The sequence below is a fragment of the Typha latifolia genome, chromosome 13 (assembly GCF_019914945.1).
Source record: "Typha latifolia isolate L0001 chromosome 13, TyphaL0001v2, whole genome shotgun sequence".
Lineage (NCBI taxonomy): Eukaryota > Viridiplantae > Streptophyta > Magnoliopsida > Poales > Typhaceae > Typha > Typha latifolia.
In genome coordinates, this window is record NC_133098.1 from 6,255,281 (window position 1) to 6,274,592 (window position 19,312).

At 33.5% G+C, this 19,312-nt stretch overlaps 1 protein-coding gene across 1 annotated transcript; it reads right to left on the minus strand.

The window, feature by feature from the left end:
• Positions 1 to 10,257: 10,257 nt before the first annotated feature.
• On the minus strand, positions 10,258 to 15,114 carry LOC140800137 (uncharacterized). The gene is made up of 6 exons (XM_073154802.1): positions 14,858 to 15,114; positions 14,588 to 14,720; positions 13,747 to 13,850; positions 12,861 to 13,005; positions 12,637 to 12,777; positions 10,258 to 12,467 (listed from the first exon to the last, which is right to left on the minus strand). The coding sequence occupies exons 1-6, from the start codon at positions 14,896 to 14,898 to the stop codon at positions 10,599 to 10,601; spliced, it is 2,433 nt and encodes an 810-aa protein (XP_073010903.1). The 5' UTR covers positions 14,899 to 15,114; the 3' UTR covers positions 10,258 to 10,598.
• Between the last annotated feature and the right edge of the window lie 4,198 nt (positions 15,115 to 19,312).

The following is a 19,312-nucleotide window of genomic DNA, read 5'->3' on the forward strand; positions in this document are numbered from 1 at the left end:
CAAGAAAATATTATATTAGAGTTGTTTAAAATTATAGAGGAGGATCTTGTTGTATAAACTCCACACGAAGTGAACCTCTATCATTACCATCAGGATAAACATTTGTATATGAAATTTTTGAAGAATATATATTTTTTAAATTTTCTAGTTGAGCAATTTATTCTCCATCTGAATCATTAAATCAACCTTACCATTTGTATGAAAACATCCATTTTTGAAAGCATATGGAGATTTGAATGTCTTGCGATAAAGAAATAGAACGTCGAAGAAAATTGAGACACAAAAGAAGATTCTTGAACCCATCTAGTATTCCATGATGAATGATATCTATTTTTCATCCATTGCCTTGAAAAATGTAACGACCCTGCCCGGCACGGGCACATGCACGCCCACGCACCCACACGGCACGCGCAGTGCATGCGACAGGACGGGCGGGGCCCATCATGCACAAATACTCTCATGTACACATACAATCATGACATCATTAAATACTAACTGCTAACATATCCATGCTCACATAATCCAACACCAAATAAAACATATTATTAAACAAATAAACATATTAACATATGAATATCTAAGTCCACAATAATATACACTAGATCATTACATAATCTGGTAGGACCCACACAGGCCACAATAAACCATCAAGATATAATTAAAATGACTAATGCAAGAGTACACTATGATTTGACCTGCATGATATAAGTCATCATCTAATACAAAAGAGTACAAATATCAAGTACTAGTACAAGTCACTATCTGGTTAAACTGTCATCTATACCGTCTCGCATCTATAGCTCACCTCATCATCGTTCTAAAATATCTTCTTAAGATATCTCAAGATGCTATCACGTACCACATATCTAAGAGAGTTAGAAAATAAATAAAGAGAGTCATGAGCAAAAGGCTTAGTGAATAGATCTTACCCCAAATCAGTGAAGGCAAATAGAGAGTAAATCATGTATTGGATAATATAAATTAGAAAGAGCATCATGCCATAAATGAATATGTGAATGTATCATCAATAATATAAATGAACAGTAGATAACATGTCATGTCATAACTGATAAAATATGTAATCCTCGATAATGTATAAATAAATCTTCATATCATATCATCATCATAACTCTCTCTCTCAAATATGACACAATATGCATGCTGACCATGACCATACTATGATATTAAATACAATCATATATGATGCATATTGGTCACTCGATAATTAGGTAACCAAATGATAATGAAATCATATGCATTTCTCAACATCACAATCATCACCGACACCTCGGTATAATATCATAATACTAGACCACTATGCACAGTCAACACCCGGTGCCCGGTCTCAACATCATGCCCAAAGGCTCCGAGCATACTCTGCCATCCGCAAGGAGTATCTCAAATATAACCATACCCTGCCATCCGCTAAGGGTATCAACATCCATCCAGACCGGGCACTCTTATAGCTGATAGAAATCTCGTGAGGATAACTCGCCACATATGCCCTGGCAAATGGCATGTGTCCGAATGTCTGTTGCACACACAGACTAACGACCTCGGACGTAAGGCCAATAGGATCGCGACTATGTCGAGCGATCAATCATCCACCAAGCGCGTCCTAACCCTCGTGCCCACTCGGGTATCCTCACGCTTTCTATCAACTATAATATCAATCACATTTCATGTTTTCCTTCTAAATGATAGATCACATGCATATATCCAGTACGATAATGAGTTAATTTATAACAGGAATTTAGGTGGAACATGAATCAAGAGAAAAATAATACAATATAATCTCCGATCATATAGTCAACACATGCATACTCATGCTACAGATCAATTGGACATAACATTATAACAGTATAATCATCTTTCATGATCTCTATATATCACCAATGTGCTCATATCCCAGATCGACTTAATCAGATGCATGATAAAATATGCTCGATTGTAATCATCTCTAGATAAAGTCATATAATCATGCCGGAGGCCAAAACATGCATGTACATAATATATAATATACCTAATTTGAGAAAGGCATCTAAGGGATAAGACTATTCACCACCACTGCAATTACCAAACAACCACTCGTTCACGTTGCTACGACAATGATCAAGCCTCGATAGCTAAGTCCACGGGGTCTTAAATAGGGGGGTCGGAATCTGAAATTATTTAAGTAGTATGATGTTAGCCGTTTATCTGATTAAAATCTGTTCATGTAATATATGATGATTTAGAAGGTTTTAGAATTTCTGCTTATCTTTATAACTAGTTAGATTTTTAATTATAGATAAAAATATAAATATAAATATAGATGAAAACCTAACTATAATTATATCTTGATTAATTAGAAATTACTTTATAAAATAATAAATAAATACATAAGCCTAGTATTTTATTTGTTACAAAAATAACAATATATAATAAATTAATAGAATTACTTAAAATGTATATCAGAAGAATATTAGAATATAAATCTAATAATTATAATTTACAAATCTATCTATTAATCTAATATACATATAAGTAAATAAATAACTAAATAAATATAAGTATTACCTATATTTATGTGTAATAGTTTATAACCTAATTAATCATTAATTAATTATAATTAACAATAATCATAATGATGAATATGTATTAACATAAATAATGTCTAAATCTATTTGTATTAATTAAGACAGAAATACCTAAATAAAATAATAAATAATAAAAATTAACAAAAAAAATAAGGGATCACTAGTACTAGTGCTAAGCTTGGCCCAGCACTGGCCTGCTACAGTGCTTGCAGAAAATAAGAAGAGAAGAAGTAGTTGAGGAAGAAGAAGAAGAAAGGAAGAAGGAATAAGAAGGAAGAAGAAAAAGAGAAGAGAAGATGAGGGAGGTGCGGACTCGGGCCGGCGGGGAGGGCACCGGCCGCTGTTGGCCAGCCAGCGGCGCCCTCTCGCCGGCAACTTGGCTCCGACGAGCCCGACCTCGGGCAAGAAAGAGAGAGAGAGAAAGAGAGAGAGAGAGGGGGGAGGGTGAGAGGTCTCAACGACGGCGGCGGCGGCTCCAGGGAAGGTGTCGGTATAGAGAGAGAGTAGAGGAGAGGGTGACCGAGAGGGAGAGAGAGAGAGAGAAAGCGATGGAGGAGGGGTAGCGGCGGTGCCGGGGCTAGCTGCCGCGGGCGCATTCATTAGATTAAAAAACGATGCTTCCTTGGCTATGTGGAACATGGATAAGCATTATGTCATTCCAACATCGCACCTACGATCCAACCAAGTGGGAGAGAATCAATAGATTCCTTTTCGGGAGCGATTCATCCTTTCCGAACGCAGCATACAACTCTCCGTTGTACTGCTTCGGATATGAAACTTTGAGTATTCAGAGATGCTCTTGTTATTCCCAATAAGTATTTTCGTTTTCGACCGCTACAAGATCAACAATGCCATGAGCTTGGGCTTCTGTTGCTGACATAAAAACATCCCTTTCCATATCCTCGGATACAACCCATAAAGGGTTGCCCGTTCTTTGTACATAAACCTTTGTGAAGTATCTTACCACGAATTAGTGAATCAGGCAGGATGTTTTTGTGCGGAATAAGACATAGCAGGTCAATTTTTGAAAATAGAACATTGTAAATGTGAAATACTCATACTAATAAAAATGTGGGAGGGATCAAGAAGATGCAGGGTCGTTCATCTGCTTGGCTAGTCAAGCATGAGCTAGTTCATAGATCTTTGGGCTTCGATGGAATAGAGAAAAAACAAATGTCGAAATCTATGACGACGATCTACTCAGAGAAAAGATACTTTCCGCACTACTGAGAATTAAGGAAGCCTTTGATGATCTAGTTATAAGAAAAATGAAAATGGAAACTTGCGAAAGTAGAATTAAGGCTTACTTAGAGGAAAAAGGATATCCAAAAGAATACACTATTGAAGAAATACAAGAAAAGTATCTACTTTTGGACTGGATAGCATGTCAATTGTGCTTCAGAAGACCTTTAAAAACAAAACAACTTTTCTTATATGGCGAACCAAGTACACAAAAAACTTTAATTTTTCTTCTTTGGCGACCGTGAAGTCACCGGATGAATTACCGAGTAGTGCGATCAGATCCGGACGCTCCAGTTGCTCCGCAGCGATACGGACTCGACCCGCTCCTACCCACCCCGAGGTATCATAGCATGTCGGGAATCGAGGGGGGACATACTGGACGTAACAACTCCCGTCGGTTGGGGGCTCTGCCGCCCTGCCTTTCGATCGATACACAGTTGAGGAGGCCGATCACGAACGCTTCATCTCATTATGAACTGAAAGGAGCTAGTATTTTTACAAAAAATCTCTAGCTAGCCTTCCCGCAAGAGGTTTTTTCTTAACACCAATCATATTAGTACTAGATAGAAATGGTATCTCCAACAATTTCCGGCGCCCCACCACGCAAGCTGCGTGAGCAGCTTGCATGGGCACGAGGCTGGCCACAGTGTGGCCGGTCGCGTCTTGCCCATAAATTTTTTTTACCTTACTTGGGTTATTACAAAAAATATGCCCCATCTTTAACGTACTATACAAGAAGTAGGATGAACGAAATGATTTTCGCTCTTTTAATGAAATTTTTTATCGATGGTATAATTGCCTTATAAGATATTTTAATTGGATTTGTGATTATGATAAAAAAAAATTTGCCCTCTCCTTATTCGGTGTGCAAGAACATCTCGTTCTTATTTTCGTTTGGTAACCTTAATCTAGCCTTGCCCACTGCATCGAAATCTTTATTGAGGCTTCATCATTCTCCAATGTTTGGAAAGGTGGATCAATAAGAGATAGTTGTGGTTTGGACTTTTTTTGGGCTTACGTTGTGTTTGGTCCGCCCTCTCTCTCCCATGCATAGTAGCAACTTGTACCAACTAATGTCTTGATTTAATAGCTCCTTATTTTTCCTTGTCACCATTGTTTTTAAGCGCCTCCACTATCTACCACTTTCTTTATGCCCTATCATCGTCATTCGAATTTTGGTACTATACATGTCTTTTGTGGGAGCTTGCATTTATTTTTATTACTTTATTCTACTACAAGTTTAGTGTCTTGTAGGTTCTTTATTTTCTTATTTGCTATAAGTTGGTGAACTTAAATCTTCTAGACTTTAGAAATTTATAGGGCTATGTCTTGGATTGTCTGATTGCAAAGAACCGCAGATTGACTCGACGCTCTCTACTCTCATAAATCTACCAAGATCATTCTTTATTTTATAATTTTTATGTACACTTAAATTTGACGCTTTGTTTTATTTATACTATTGTCTAACATATACTAAGTGTAAGACTTGTCTCAAAGAGTTGTCTTTCTATTTTTCTCCTTATCTATGTATTATGTTGTCTTATCATAATTTGTAAAATGTAATGAATTATTGTTGTCTATGAGCTTTCACTTACATAAAAGTCAAATATCCCAACTGTATGAAGATTGACAATCTAAATTCTTAAAGAAATAGTACAAACATTATTTTATAATTCAGAATAAAGACTCGGCGTAATTTTACGGAGCCAAATATGATTTCTTATATAATGAAAATTATAGTTTGTGGCTCTATTATGATGATATTCCTTTCATAACTAGGTTTGTTAAATTATTTAAATAGTTATTAATGTATTGGGAAGATACCTTAAAATGGTCATATTTTATGATCTCATGAAAAAACTTTCGCCTATGGGAGGGCTATTTGTATAAAAAATCAGAACGCTTTGCCTATATGAGATCCATTCTTACAAGAAATCAAAACTATTTGCTATCGGATGAGGGGACTAACTCTACCTAATTCCTAGTGATATGATCCCATACATTTCATCAAAAATACCTTAAGATAGATTTTTGATTTTACCAATTAAATATGTTATCCAACTAATATTTCTCATTGTTAAAAAATCAATGAAAGGGATACCACATAATTAGCATAAAAATCATTTTGAAAATATCCAATTTGACATCGTACATCTGTATATCATTCATGAGTCATATATGCTTCCAATATGATGCATTACAAGAAAATAGTTACCTAACTCGCATGTGAAAACTATCGTTGCAACAAAATGATTAATAAAAAACTTTAAGCAAGAAAAAAATAAAAAATAAAAAATATTTATTATTTAAAATGGGAGAATGTGGACTAAGTATGGTTTAGCTTTAGTTTTGTAATTCCTTTTAATATTTTATATCTTAGAATTGTCTCATATTGTAATGGTTTCATGAGCGAATTATTAAGACACTATAATTATATATTCACTTTTGACACTTTTATGTGTCAAACCACTTAGCTTATAATATGCTAATGTAAATATTTGTGCATTTATTTCCTCTTGACTTTATAATGACTATGACTTTCCTCGTAAGTCAAATTGAAATTCTTAAGGACATCAATAAAAAAAACTTGAATAAAATATGTTAATTAAAATCAAATATTTGATTGTGAACTATTTGTGACATTGAATATTTAAACTTTTGCAATATTTATTTCTTCGTAATTGGATTTGACGATTTGAATATTTTTGTATGTTTTTAAAAAATTATTCGTTGAAAAATGATGTGAATTAGATTATGATTTTGAGGGGAGCATGTTTTTGAATGATTACATGAATCAAATATAATTTTAGGTGACAAATTATCTTTCATGCTTCAATATTTTCTCTTATATTGATTAAATTCTTTGTTAATTTATGAAAAAAAGGGTATAGTGGTATAGCATTATAGTCATTTGGAATTAATTTGCTATTAGACATGATCATTAGGCCCAACCCGCCCAAACTCGGCTCGAGCCCCATTTAGGCCCGGCCCGACCTGAGCTCGAGATGATAGTGGACAGTATGAGCTAAGCCTTTGCCTGCCTGGTCTTGCCCAAAAGTCCAATCCACTATTCTCATCTATGGCTCAACCCATAATGTATGTATATTTCTATAATTTTTTTAGTTCCACATTAGATATTTAGTAAACTATATATCAATATATAAATATGTTCTCATGAAAGATAACTAAAATATCTTTATATAAGCCCATTAAACTTGGCCCAATAAGATATAATATATTTTATACTTAACTAATTATATTGGACTATTATACCCAACCCAAGCCTAATATCTAATGGGCTAGTGGGCGGTAACAGGCTAGAATATTCTAGCCCAGCCTGAACTCGACCGGGCCCAGATGATTGGTGGGTCGGGCCATAAATAAATATTTAAGCCCGGTTGGCCAAGAAAGCCCGGCCCGCTCGATGATCATAGTCTATTTGCTACGAATATATATTATATTATTTAATATATTTTTAAAACTTCGTATGCATTTCAATTGGTATGAGTGTTGAGTTGTGCAAAATATTTTGATAGTAACAAAACTTTTGTTATACTTTATTAAAATGTGTACATTGTTGTGGGTAGATATTTTGTATTATAAGAAAGTCTATTTTATCATAAAATTGTTAAAGGAAGAGATTATAAGGTTTTATTTGTACTCATATAATTGACAAATTATATTTTTAAAATAGATTTTATTTAGGCAACATATCAAAATTTTATTTATGAGCATATGCACAGATTATTAAAATAGAAAGAATATTAAAATGAAAGATTGAAGAAATATTCATGAACATATGTTCAATCACCACTTTGAATATTCCTATTTATAGAGAAAGTTTTGGAGTTAGTATAGTTCAAACACCTACGTGACTACATTCGAATTCTAGTATAGATATTCACTATAGCTCGAGCACCCAAGTAACTATATTTGAATGTTAGCTAGTATGTATAGTCTCAAATCTACACAATAATAGTTCGAACACCTAACTGATTTTATTCGAATACTAGCCAGTGTGGATTTTCTCAAATCTACATAATTTATGGAGCATTTTTGAAGGAATATTTTATCTATCTATAAGAGGTATTTAAGAAAATTTTAATCTAACCCGAAGTAAGTGGTCTATACTATTTTTTTGATCATCTTATGGAGTTGATTATCTTATGGAGGCCATTGGAGTCTTGTAGATCACCTCCCGGCTTCCAACGGATTGAATTTCTATCGACTCGAATTTCTATCGACTCAACATATCTACATCAGATATACAAGAACTATGTCTTGATGGTCACTAACATAGAATGATTAATCTCGAAGATGATTATAGTTTGGAAAGGTTGTTATAGATTGAGTAGTGAAGATCGACGAGTGATTTGTAAGCTTTTTATATTTTCTATAATTTTAGTGATAGATTTCAATTCGAATTTGGGTATTTAGTTTTTTTACCTAATTCAAGGTATTTTTCAGGTAAATTTTTTTCGTCTACAATTGTCTTTTGATGCTTTATTTTTTATATATATTTTATTTATGAAGTGTGATAGACTTATCTTCTAGGGTTTATTATAATATTTTTTAATTGGTATTAGAGCATACTGATTCACGTTTTTTCATATTAAAAGCATTTAAAAAGAGATCGTAAAAGCAACAAATCAAGGAGAGGCGAACCCTTGCAACTACTCAAGATCAATCTCTCCACTCTTCCTTGTCTACTAACAATATAAGTATCTACTAACAATATAAGTAATACAGAACAACCAAGATGGAAGGCAAAAATGCAGTCTTGCTTCTGACGTTGTCTTCCATATCCCAGCTTTTTGTTCCGGTTGTGGAGATCAAAGCAAAAGGCAAAGGCAAGAGACAAAGTGAAAAAAGATGGCCAAGTAAAATAAGTCAATTATGCAAAGAAATCCTTAGATCTAATTGGACTCCTCATGTCAATTATAAGATTAAATTTTTTTATAAAGACAAGCAGATTTAGAAGATACCATTTATAAAGGAAACATGGAGAAAACACATCAATCCGCCACCTAGATCTACCCAATGAAGAGCATGGAGATTTAAACATATTGAGAAAAAATAAATCAAAAAAATAAATGAAATGAGTAGATCTAATATGTAAGATCGCAGATAGAGAGCAATCGGCTATGGAAACGTTGATGGAAGAAATTGGAAGAAAAGGAAGGAGGGGCTAGATAAGGAGAGGATATTTTGAAGCGATTGAATTTTTTTTTTTTTTTTTTTTTTTTTTTTTTTTTTTGAGTTTTCCTTCTACTGATGTGATGGGTTCGACAATTAAAGCGTCTACATTCAATGAGTTTGAATAAAAAAAATTAATTGTGTTTCATAGTTTTATTATGAATTTTGGGGTTATTGAACACTTGGTATCTTTTATTTTGCATATTTATTATGAATTTCATAGTTAAAGATTTATATTTTTAATAAGTTTAACAGTTTTATTATGGAATTCATAATCAGTAAACACTTATATCTTTTGTTTCTTAGTTTTATATATGAAATTTGCTATGGAACACTTATTTTTTCGTAAGTTTCACAATTATTATCTAATTCATAGTTATTAAATATTATATTTTCTATTTTACAGTTTTATTATAAAATTTATAGTTTTATATTATGAATTTTGCAATTTTATTATGAATTTCATAGTTAAAGATTTATATTTTTAATAAGTTTAACAGTTTTATTATGGAATTCACAATCAGTAAACACTTATATCTTTTGTTTCTTAGTTTTATATATGAAATTTACTATTGAACACTTATTTTTTCGTAAATTTCACAATTTTATTATCTAATTCATAGTTATTAAATATTTATATTTTCTATTTTACAGTTTTATTATAAAATTTATAGTTTTATATTTACTACTCTTATCTTCCGATGGTAAAATTAACAGGGTAATACAAAAAATATTATATTAAATGCACAAAAAAATTCTCTCATTTTATTACTCAATGAGGGCAAAGTTGAAAGAAAAAATAGAAAAAAAAATTAGTGTAAATAAGTCAAAAAATAGCAGTAGCTTAAATTAAGCTGGGCAACAATTAATATTAAGCTATACTCACTTTAAAATTGATACATCCCAAAAACCTTCGTGTAGGATTTTTCTTTGTAAATTAATATTAATATATATATATATATATATGTATATTAGAGAAAATAGGGAGTAAATATTGGATACTTTTCTAAAACAACTTATAGATATATGGTTCACATTTAATTTTAATTTTGTATAAGAATTGACGACTAGAATAAGGCCAAACCTTAGGATTCCAATTTCTAGTAGTTAGGTGAAGGCTACAAATACTACCAGGATTTGTTTAAATAATACATCACCATTGCATTACTTGGATTAGGAGTAATACATCCCATACGACAAAAGTTTCAAACAGTAAGAAGAGAATATACAAGTAGAGACATGAATAAAAGACATCACTATAATCTCAACAAATGCGTGACAACACCATAATATGATATGTACATTGCTGATCATCCAAATGAAATTGAGCAAATATGATGTGAAAGCACATCAAAAAGAAAAATGTGCAAATATGTTAAGACATTAAACCAACCAATCATATATCTCGATTATGTGAATTAGTAGTCAAAGCAATATAACGCAGAAACGACCTCTAGGGATAGGGGGGATGGGTATCAAGCTACTGGTTTCTACTGAAATGATGGAACTATAGTATCTGAATGGATGGAAGAAAACGCTATGTAAGACGATGCACAACTTGACCATCACTTTGTATACTTCTCATGCCTTTCGCATTGCACTGATCCGGGCAGCCAATTCGTCATAGTTTGGCGGCATTCTCGGATGCACACTTCCACCATTGAATTGGTCAGGATGCATTGAATTGGTCCAAGCAGCAACTTTTGCTACTGCAGGGCTAACTGGTTCTGCTGGAAAAGAAACAGATCTTTTAGGAGTACGCGTTGAATCCCTTACACGAGAGCAAACCTTCCCATCATCATGGTCCTCTTCAATTATAGATCCATCACCGACATGATGAACTGGAGGACGCCTAGTCTTTATTCTCATCCTGGCATCCTCACTATCTGGACCTTTCCTGCTATAGTGCATCAATAGCTTATCCATCATTTTTTCCTCCTCATCACAGTCACCATCATAGGAGACAGTTCTCCTGCTCCCATGCCTTCTTTGGCTACGGTGGGTTCGGTGCAAGAGCTTCCCGTAATCGATTGCATTATCCATCTCGTCATCCACTGGTTGTGGATACCTATCCATGACCTTCTTATCATTATGGTTGTCATCATATGTAGCACCATTCAGCCTGCTAGCATAACTTCTTTGACCATTTGGAGTTTGATGCAAAAACTTACGATAATCCTCCTCGTTGTTTTCCATTGGCTGTGGATGCATCTCCAGGACCTTAGCATCATAATCATTGTCATAGATAGAGCCGTTCCCTCGGTTTCTATGTCTTCTTTTGTCACTTGGGGTTTGATGAGAAAGGCTACCATAATCAGTAGCATTAACCATTCTATTGTCCTTCGGCTGTGGGTGCATATTCACAACATTGACATCAATATCATCATCATAGGTAGCACTGCTATGTCTGCTTGTATGCCTTCTTCGGCCACTTGGTGTTTGGATCACAATCTTTTCATCATTGATTGCCCTGTTATCAGTGTCGATGATGGGTGGCTTAGCGAATTTCCTCCTGACAGAAGTAGGCCTAGGCCTCTCACCGTCAACCAGTGCATCCTTCATGTTTTCTTTATGATCAGTGCCTGGAGATTTGTCATAACCAGGAACTATTTGAATGTTTGAATCTTCCTGCACTGGCTTGGCAGCAAAATTTGGTTTGACATAAGGAGGAATCATGTTGACTGCCCTCTCATAGTTCACTTGTCTAACTGGCCGCCTGTCTTGGACAGCAGGTTCCAGATCTGCAGCACCTCGCGACCTATCATAGAAAGTATTTCCCTTCTCTTCTTCCTCGTACTCCCTGATTGTTCCCTTCTGTCCAATGTATGGAGGAACCATATCGATGGTTTTCTTGCTAAAAGATTTTGTTGAACGAACTCTCTGCTTCTCTAAGCCAACAGGATCCAAACCTTCTGGTGCTTTTGATTTCTTTTTAAAATCAGGAACATCAACAGCTGCTTGCAATCTATCATAAGCAAGGGTTTTGTCATTCTCCTTCTCAATATGGCCTTCATTCTTAGCCCCAGTAAGCTTCATGTAAGGAGGAGCCATTTTACTGATTTGATCTTCAGAATATCTCATTGAACCAACTTCCTGCTTCTCTTGGTCAGTGGGGTCAGACCCTTCTCGGATCTTTGGTACCCTGTTACGAGAAGGAATTGGATTCTCGGTTTCTTTATGACTGTCTCTAGGCTTAGGATATGAGGAATCCATGTGCTCTAGCTTATCGGCAGTTCCCTTCCTGTTCTTCTCATGTTGGTGGATGATGTTGACATTTGATATTACATGAATATCTTTTGGCTCTTCCTGTACTTCTTGCTTTTGCAAGATACTTACAGGATGAGACCTCCTTTTTCCTTCAGATTGAATATCACCATGATACCCACGGGGCAGCTTTGATGAAGGCTCTTTGTTTCCACCAGCAAATGGACTATCCTTCTTAGGTTTATCCTGCAAATCAAGTTCACAAGATATAAACTATCTAGGACCATATGTCTTTAAGCACTGCATGTTCTGTATCTTATCAAAAAAGACAAATGTTCTAAGCAACACAAGTATTCTCGGTGAAATGGAAACAATACTTTTGTGCACATATAGCAGGAGTTACTCAGACACTTACCAATTTAATTTCAGGTTGACCCAACAATTTCTGTTGGAATGCTCTACAATCAAATCTAATTTCGAACTCCTGAGCAATATTTTGCATCACTTGTAATTTCTTCTCATTAGAGAATGACTTCTTCTGAAGCTTCTCAACAAACTGACCACAAAAAGATAAGCAATCAGCAACTGAACACTAAAAGCAAAACAAAGTTGCTGTGAACATGAACTCATAATTATCACCTCTGCATTAACAAATGACTCCATGTGACTCCCATATCTCTGTGTAAATACATGTCGGAGATCGCATAATTCAGGTAAATCAGGAAATCTGGCTGCAGCAAAGATTAGAGTTGACAGAGCTTCCATGGCTTCTTGAGGGCATTCCCTGTAGGAAGAAATGATTAGAATATACAATTAGCACATGGCAGATCAGAGACATGGAAGAGGGAGTAGTAGAAGAAACCCTAAGAATATTTGAATAACTACTTTCGATGGAATAACCTGTTTGTATCATTTAAGTTCCACATCAATATTTAAGTTAGCAGAAATTTAAGAATTTGTTAAATAAATGAAAATTATGATAAATAAAGATTAAATTAGTAATAGGAATATTGTTGAACCATTGGAACATTATTTATTATCAAATGCTCAAAAAAGGATATTCAGGTTTTCCCCAACGTTGCTATAACCTAAAATGCATGTATCCCGAGTCGGAAAAAAAAGGATGTAAATGAGCATCTGGCATCAGCAATTATTGCCATGGGTGCTTCCAAATTTTCCAGCCTTCTCCAACACCCAAAGTACACTGAAGAACAACAAAACCTCTTACAGAGAGAATATCATGAACTTCTGACAAGATATTGCAACTATTGCTTTGAAATAGTAAAACTAAAAAATCATGGAACTTGAGCATTCCAAAAAATATATGGCTTACAAGAACAGATGTAATACGTTAAGGACCATCTCATAAGAAAAATCCAAAGCTTCAAGAATGGCCAATCAACATAAGAATATAACTCTGGTAATGCACTCATTTTATGTAAATCATACTGAATCTCAGATAAATTTTTAAGAATGAACATACATCTATGATCTATCTTATCTAAATGAAGCAACATGTTAATACCTCTGTTTATTTAGGAATTGAAGCTGCTTCAATATATGTTCGCAATATTCCTCAATCATATCATAGCAGGATGCATGATTTATCTCGACAGTAAGCGCCTCAATCTGTTGAAATCAGGAAGACAAATTATTTTAACAAAAATCAGAAGCAAATGAAACCCACATATAGATATATAATGTGATAAAATGTATATATATATATATATATTGTATATATGCAAGTACATTTAAGCATAAATAGGGAAGAGAAAAGATCACCTGAAGACTTTTATATTCAAACAACAAATAAATCATACTAATTCTCTTTTACATGATAATTAGTGAGAATTGTCCCCTAAATGTTGGATTGCACAGAATTAGGACAAGCGAAAAATCAAAAGATACTGTTCTTATGCCAAACTATTAATTAGAAAAAAATAGGATAGTACAGACGTATAGAAACAAAATAAGCACTAAATTAATATGTTTCTCCTTCTAACCCATTCTTGTATGATAAAACCACACATGCAAACTCATGTAACATCAACTTATTTACTTAAAATACAAAAGATTCCCCAAGAGGCCCAGGGTATAATTTTTCAAACTTCGGAGGCAGTCCGAAAACAAATCTTCTTAAAATTAAGAATGGGTGAAAAAAGTAGCACAAAATCGTATCTGTGCTCATAGGAACAGAATAAAAATATTAATTTCGAATCAGGGAGCATTAGAACAAGAAAAAAAAAAATCTTTCAACCCCAGTAACGCCATTTGAGCTATTTTTTCTCCACCCAGAAACCAAGAACAAGAAAGAGAGCTAAAATTTTGAGGAAACTAAAAGTACCCAAAGAGCTAAGTAGCTATACCCTTCCAAAAGCATTAGCGTCGAGCCCTTTGGTGAGGAGCTTGGCCACATCCTCCTTCAAGAATCGCAGCATCGCCTGCTTCTTCCTCCTTATCGGATCCAACCGCACCTTTATGCACTTTATCGCATGCTTACTGCCAAAACCAAACAATACCCAAATCAATTCATCACCTCTCCTCCCATCCCTTCCTCCCAGAATCCCAATCGGACCATCATACACCCTCAATCCAAGAAGACCAGAAGAAGATTAAGAACAAGAAGCAAAGATTACCATTTGTTGGAGAACTTGGAGCCAAGCAAGCTATCAAACATCTTTACCCTTCTGTTCTATCTCCTCTTCCCTTCGCTTTCTCTTCCTCTTTGATCCTACTTTATACGAGGGAGTTGGAGTAATTAGTGAGTGCGGTGGAGTTGTGCTGAAATTAAAGTAAAAGTGGAGGGGGAGATTGGAAAAAAATAAAAAAAAAGGTAAGAGGGGTTGCGGGGAGGTGAGCTGTAGGAGACGAGAAGACAGGTGGGAATAAGTATAATATGAGCAGGAAAAGGAAAAAGAAAAAGGAAAAAAAGAATCATCCAATAAATTAACTCCTAAAATAAAATTATGGTTTAATTACATTTTAGCCCCTATATGACAACCAAATATCACATTAATTTTTTTCTCTCTTTTCTAACAAAGTAGGAATATCTTGACTAACTTAGTTAATTAATTGAGAAGCACCTTCTATTTAATTTTAATTTTAATTTGTTTCCGTTTTAGGAAAAATGTAGGGATTTAAAGAAATAAAAATAAATTTTTATAAAAAAAAAGAAGAAAGAAGGTAGAAGAAAGAGTACGGACCGTTTACTTATTCTGGTAACCAATTCAAAATAAAGGTGCCGGTTGAGATTTTTGTCTCCCTGAATTGCCCCTCGGAATTTAGTAATATGGTCGGCGCCGAGGGGAAGGACGGGCCACAGAAAGTAACGTTGGAAGGGTAGGATGGGGATTTCGACGTGAGCCACTTTGGGCGAAGAGGCCGGCGTTGTGGCCGAGGCTTTTACCGTTGGGTGAGGGGGAAAACTGGGTAGGGGTATTTTTGGAATTTGAGGCCTGGTGGAAGTGGTGGGGACTATTAACGGAAAGAGATACTTCCAGAATGGACTGCAAATTGGGACTTGGGAGGATTGAGTCAGTGTCTTAGGTTGGAGGAAAGAAATCCAGAACAATATATATATATATATATATATATATATATTCAGAAGAAAGATCCATACTTTTTTTTATTAATATCTTTAATAGGATTGCATAAGTAGTAAATTAATATTTTTATGGTTACCTTTGTCTCCAAAGAAATTGATTAAATGAAAGAAATGGAAGTGTTATCAAGTTGGAAACGTTTATTCTGAGTTCCCTTTTCCATTGGTTAACAATACAAATCTTAATAGACCTTCTATTGTTAAGATTATTACTTTAAATGAATTTGTAAAATACAAGTGGTAAAAGAACAAATTAAACTCTTAAGACTCTCAGTTGTATATAATGGCTCTTTCAATTGCGGATAGGTTTCGGTGTGGAGATTTGGTGCATGTCGACCTGACTAAGTTGCACATGGTTAGGCTTAAATATACTTTACTTCTTATAATTTTATTTGTATTACTTTATCTTTTTATAGTTATATCTAAACTAAAACCGTTAGTTTTTCTAATTATATTTAACTAAACTAGAAGTCGAATTTTGAGATATTTATTAGAAATAAAGTTTTAAAGAATTAGATAAATTTTACAATACCAATTTGAGTTTCAGATAACAAAGAAATAATAAAAATATATATTTATTTAATATATTTGACATCTAAAATTATATCAGTATTATTTTAGATGCACTAATTAAAAAGTGTTATATCTAATGAGCATCTTCAAATTTGGTCCATAGATTAGTAAAAAATGATGAAAAATAATTTTAATTTGAATATAGTTATAAGCGGTTAACGTGATATAAATAAAACTACTATTTAAATAAAATATAATTTCCTCAAGAAACCTTGGTATAATAGTGTGTGTTTCAAGAAAAAAGAAACCTTGGTTGTTCCATGTTGATGTTGCTGTTGCCAGCTCATGAGTGATGGATGAATGATGATGGAGGATGCATGCACATCTGGACGACACCATGCATGATTGGTGTAGTTAGTCTACGTTACTTACTGATATGATATACTACGTACTACTAAACAACTTACCCCCTTTCGAAGAAGCTGAGGTGAGCTGGAAGCAGTCGTTCAACCATCCACATGATTCTTTTCTTTATTTCCTCGCTCGCTTAAGCCAGAAGATAACTCACGAGTCACGAGTGAAGTTACCGAGGATTGCGTACTTGGTCAAGCACACGAAAATTGTTCGAATTGTCTAGGTGCCATGAGCACGATGATTCCGTTTCGTTGCTGCTTGTATTTGATCCGTGACTGCGTCAACTAGACCTATTATGTTAAATAATTTCTAAGACACATAGTTAATTATCCTAGACGAAAAAACTAAAAAGATTTCCTAAGATTTTTTTTTTTTTTGGTAAACTAAAAAATGTCATATAGTTAGTCACGTGACTTTCGCGTGATAATTTTTTTTAAATGAAAATAGGGATGTATTAGTTAAGTAGCTTGAGGTGAGGTTAAGGAGTACTAGGAGCAGTCGGAGTACAAAATGCGCACCAGAGGATCTGGGCAGGACCCTTTTCAGGTGCAGCAACCATATCCTGCATGTCTTCTCGAGTTGCCAGCCAGCCTGCGTCTTCGTTAGCAGCTCGAAAAATATGCTTTATTTTTCAAAGTGCTTGGACGAAGAAAAGCTAGTCTGATTCTACGAATAGCTAAATTCTGTCTTTGAAGGCAGGCACAGTACTTCCGCAGCGAGTGGAGATTGAAAGTAGCCGAAGCAGCTGCCTGCCATAATCAGAGAGCCCGACTTATAAATAAAAGAATTAATAAAAACCTAAAAAAATATTTGAGATATTTTTAGTAGTCAATCTATGTATATGAAAAAAAAAAAAAGAAGAGAAAATTTAGATGCATGGTTTAAAAAACGAAAAAGAAGACAACCGAAAGGAAAACAAGAAAGCAGCAAAGCCTGCAGCAAATTGCGCAGCAACTTCCTCTGCTTCTCCTTTATCGTACCAAAATGGTAGATCAAGTACTCATCTGCTCATCTTACCAGAAGCATACTCTCAACTTTATTAATATTATTCTTTTGTCTGGTCATATAAAATATATAAAACTAACTACCCAACTGCTGGGAAGTGGGAACCACCCTTTTTTCTTTTTTATTATTATTATCTTTATGACTTTATTTTTCCTACCCAGAATAAACAAACAGTATGGAATCTATGCATATATTATATTTATTCACCTCTCAATCATAAAGTTCTAATTTATACTTAACCTCTTGTTTACTTTAGGAACAAGATTGATTCTAAAATATATATTTTTTATTTATATTTTAAAATAAAAATGTAATAATTATTTTTGATGCGATATAAATGAAAAAAAAAAAGATAAGAACTGTGTGTTTCTTTTATGAAATTTTCATGCATATTTTTTTTATTTAATATAAAGTAGGTTGATGGGATAGATATTGAGAGTAAATTAGTAATTTAGTTAATTTATGGTGTAAAATGTAAGTTTGATAAATAGTATTTGTATTCTAAAATTGAGTTATTACGATGTTCAGCTTACTATTCAGAAATAAATAGTTATATTTTAGAGTAAGAAAAAATTTACTTTTGAAGTGGACGGGAGCTTAATTTTTTTTTTATATTAAAACTAATTTCGAAAATAATTTGGAATAAAACTGTTCAATATTTGACAATTTTTTCTTTATGTTATTCTTTTTATTATATTGTAAGGCCTAGAACATAAAATGTTTCAGATTAAAGAAACATCAGATAAAAATATTTTCACAATTTTTTTTTCTAATTTGTTGTTATAAAATAAAAATGACACCTAGTTTATTTTATATTAAAATTAATATTTGTCTAGCAGTTGCATATAGACTGACTAATAAACTTGTGCTTTAGTGAATAAAATTTAAAAAATAAATAGATGGAATATATGCAAATGAAATGCATTGTGCTAAATATATTCTAACTTTTATTTTGTGTAATTATTCTTTAATACCCCTAAAACACCCAGAGCAAAAGCTAAGGAAATAAGAGTGTTTTAAACTTCATAAAAATCTACGTTTATTAAAACTTACTATATTATTAGCATATCTAAAAAGTAAGAGAATAAAATTTATTTGTTGGCACATGAGTATTCTTTGGAGAGAAAGAAATATTTATATCAGAGGAGAAATTTATTTTTGTCCCCAAAACGTAAAAAATGGGGACAATGTAACCTGTTAATATCACTTTAGTCGTAAGTATAGAGATTGGTTTGAGACTTTTTAAAGTAAATAATAATAAAATAATTTTAGGTATAAATATGAGGAGATAAAATATATTTAACTCAAATAATTTTTTTTCCCTTGAGAATTAAGATGTGAAGAATGGACATTTAACCATCTAAACAAAGTTATTTATTATATCTCATGTCCAAGGTAGTTGATCATTTAATAAGAGTTTGTCGTGGTAGTTACAGACTAAATTTGGTGATAGTTCGTCAATGTAGTCAGTGAGAGGAATTTGTCACAACCATGCACGTTTGTAGTTAATAAGCCAAAAATTGTCATTCATATATATATATATATATATATATAATAT

Bases quoted from the DNA above. Each gene is read 5' to 3' on its own strand.
- LOC140800137 (XM_073154802.1), bottom strand. From the start codon at position 14,898: ATGTTTGATAGCTTGCTTGGCTCCAAGTTCTCCAACAAATG. The intron at 14,721-14,857 runs GTAATCTTTGCT...TGGTTTTGGCAG, and splicing joins TCCAAGTTCTCCAACAAATG to TAAGCATGCGATAAAGTGCA. The intron at 12,468-12,636 runs GTAAGTGTCTGA...CTTGATTTGCAG, and splicing joins GTCAACCTGAAATTAAATTG to GATAAACCTAAGAAGGATAG.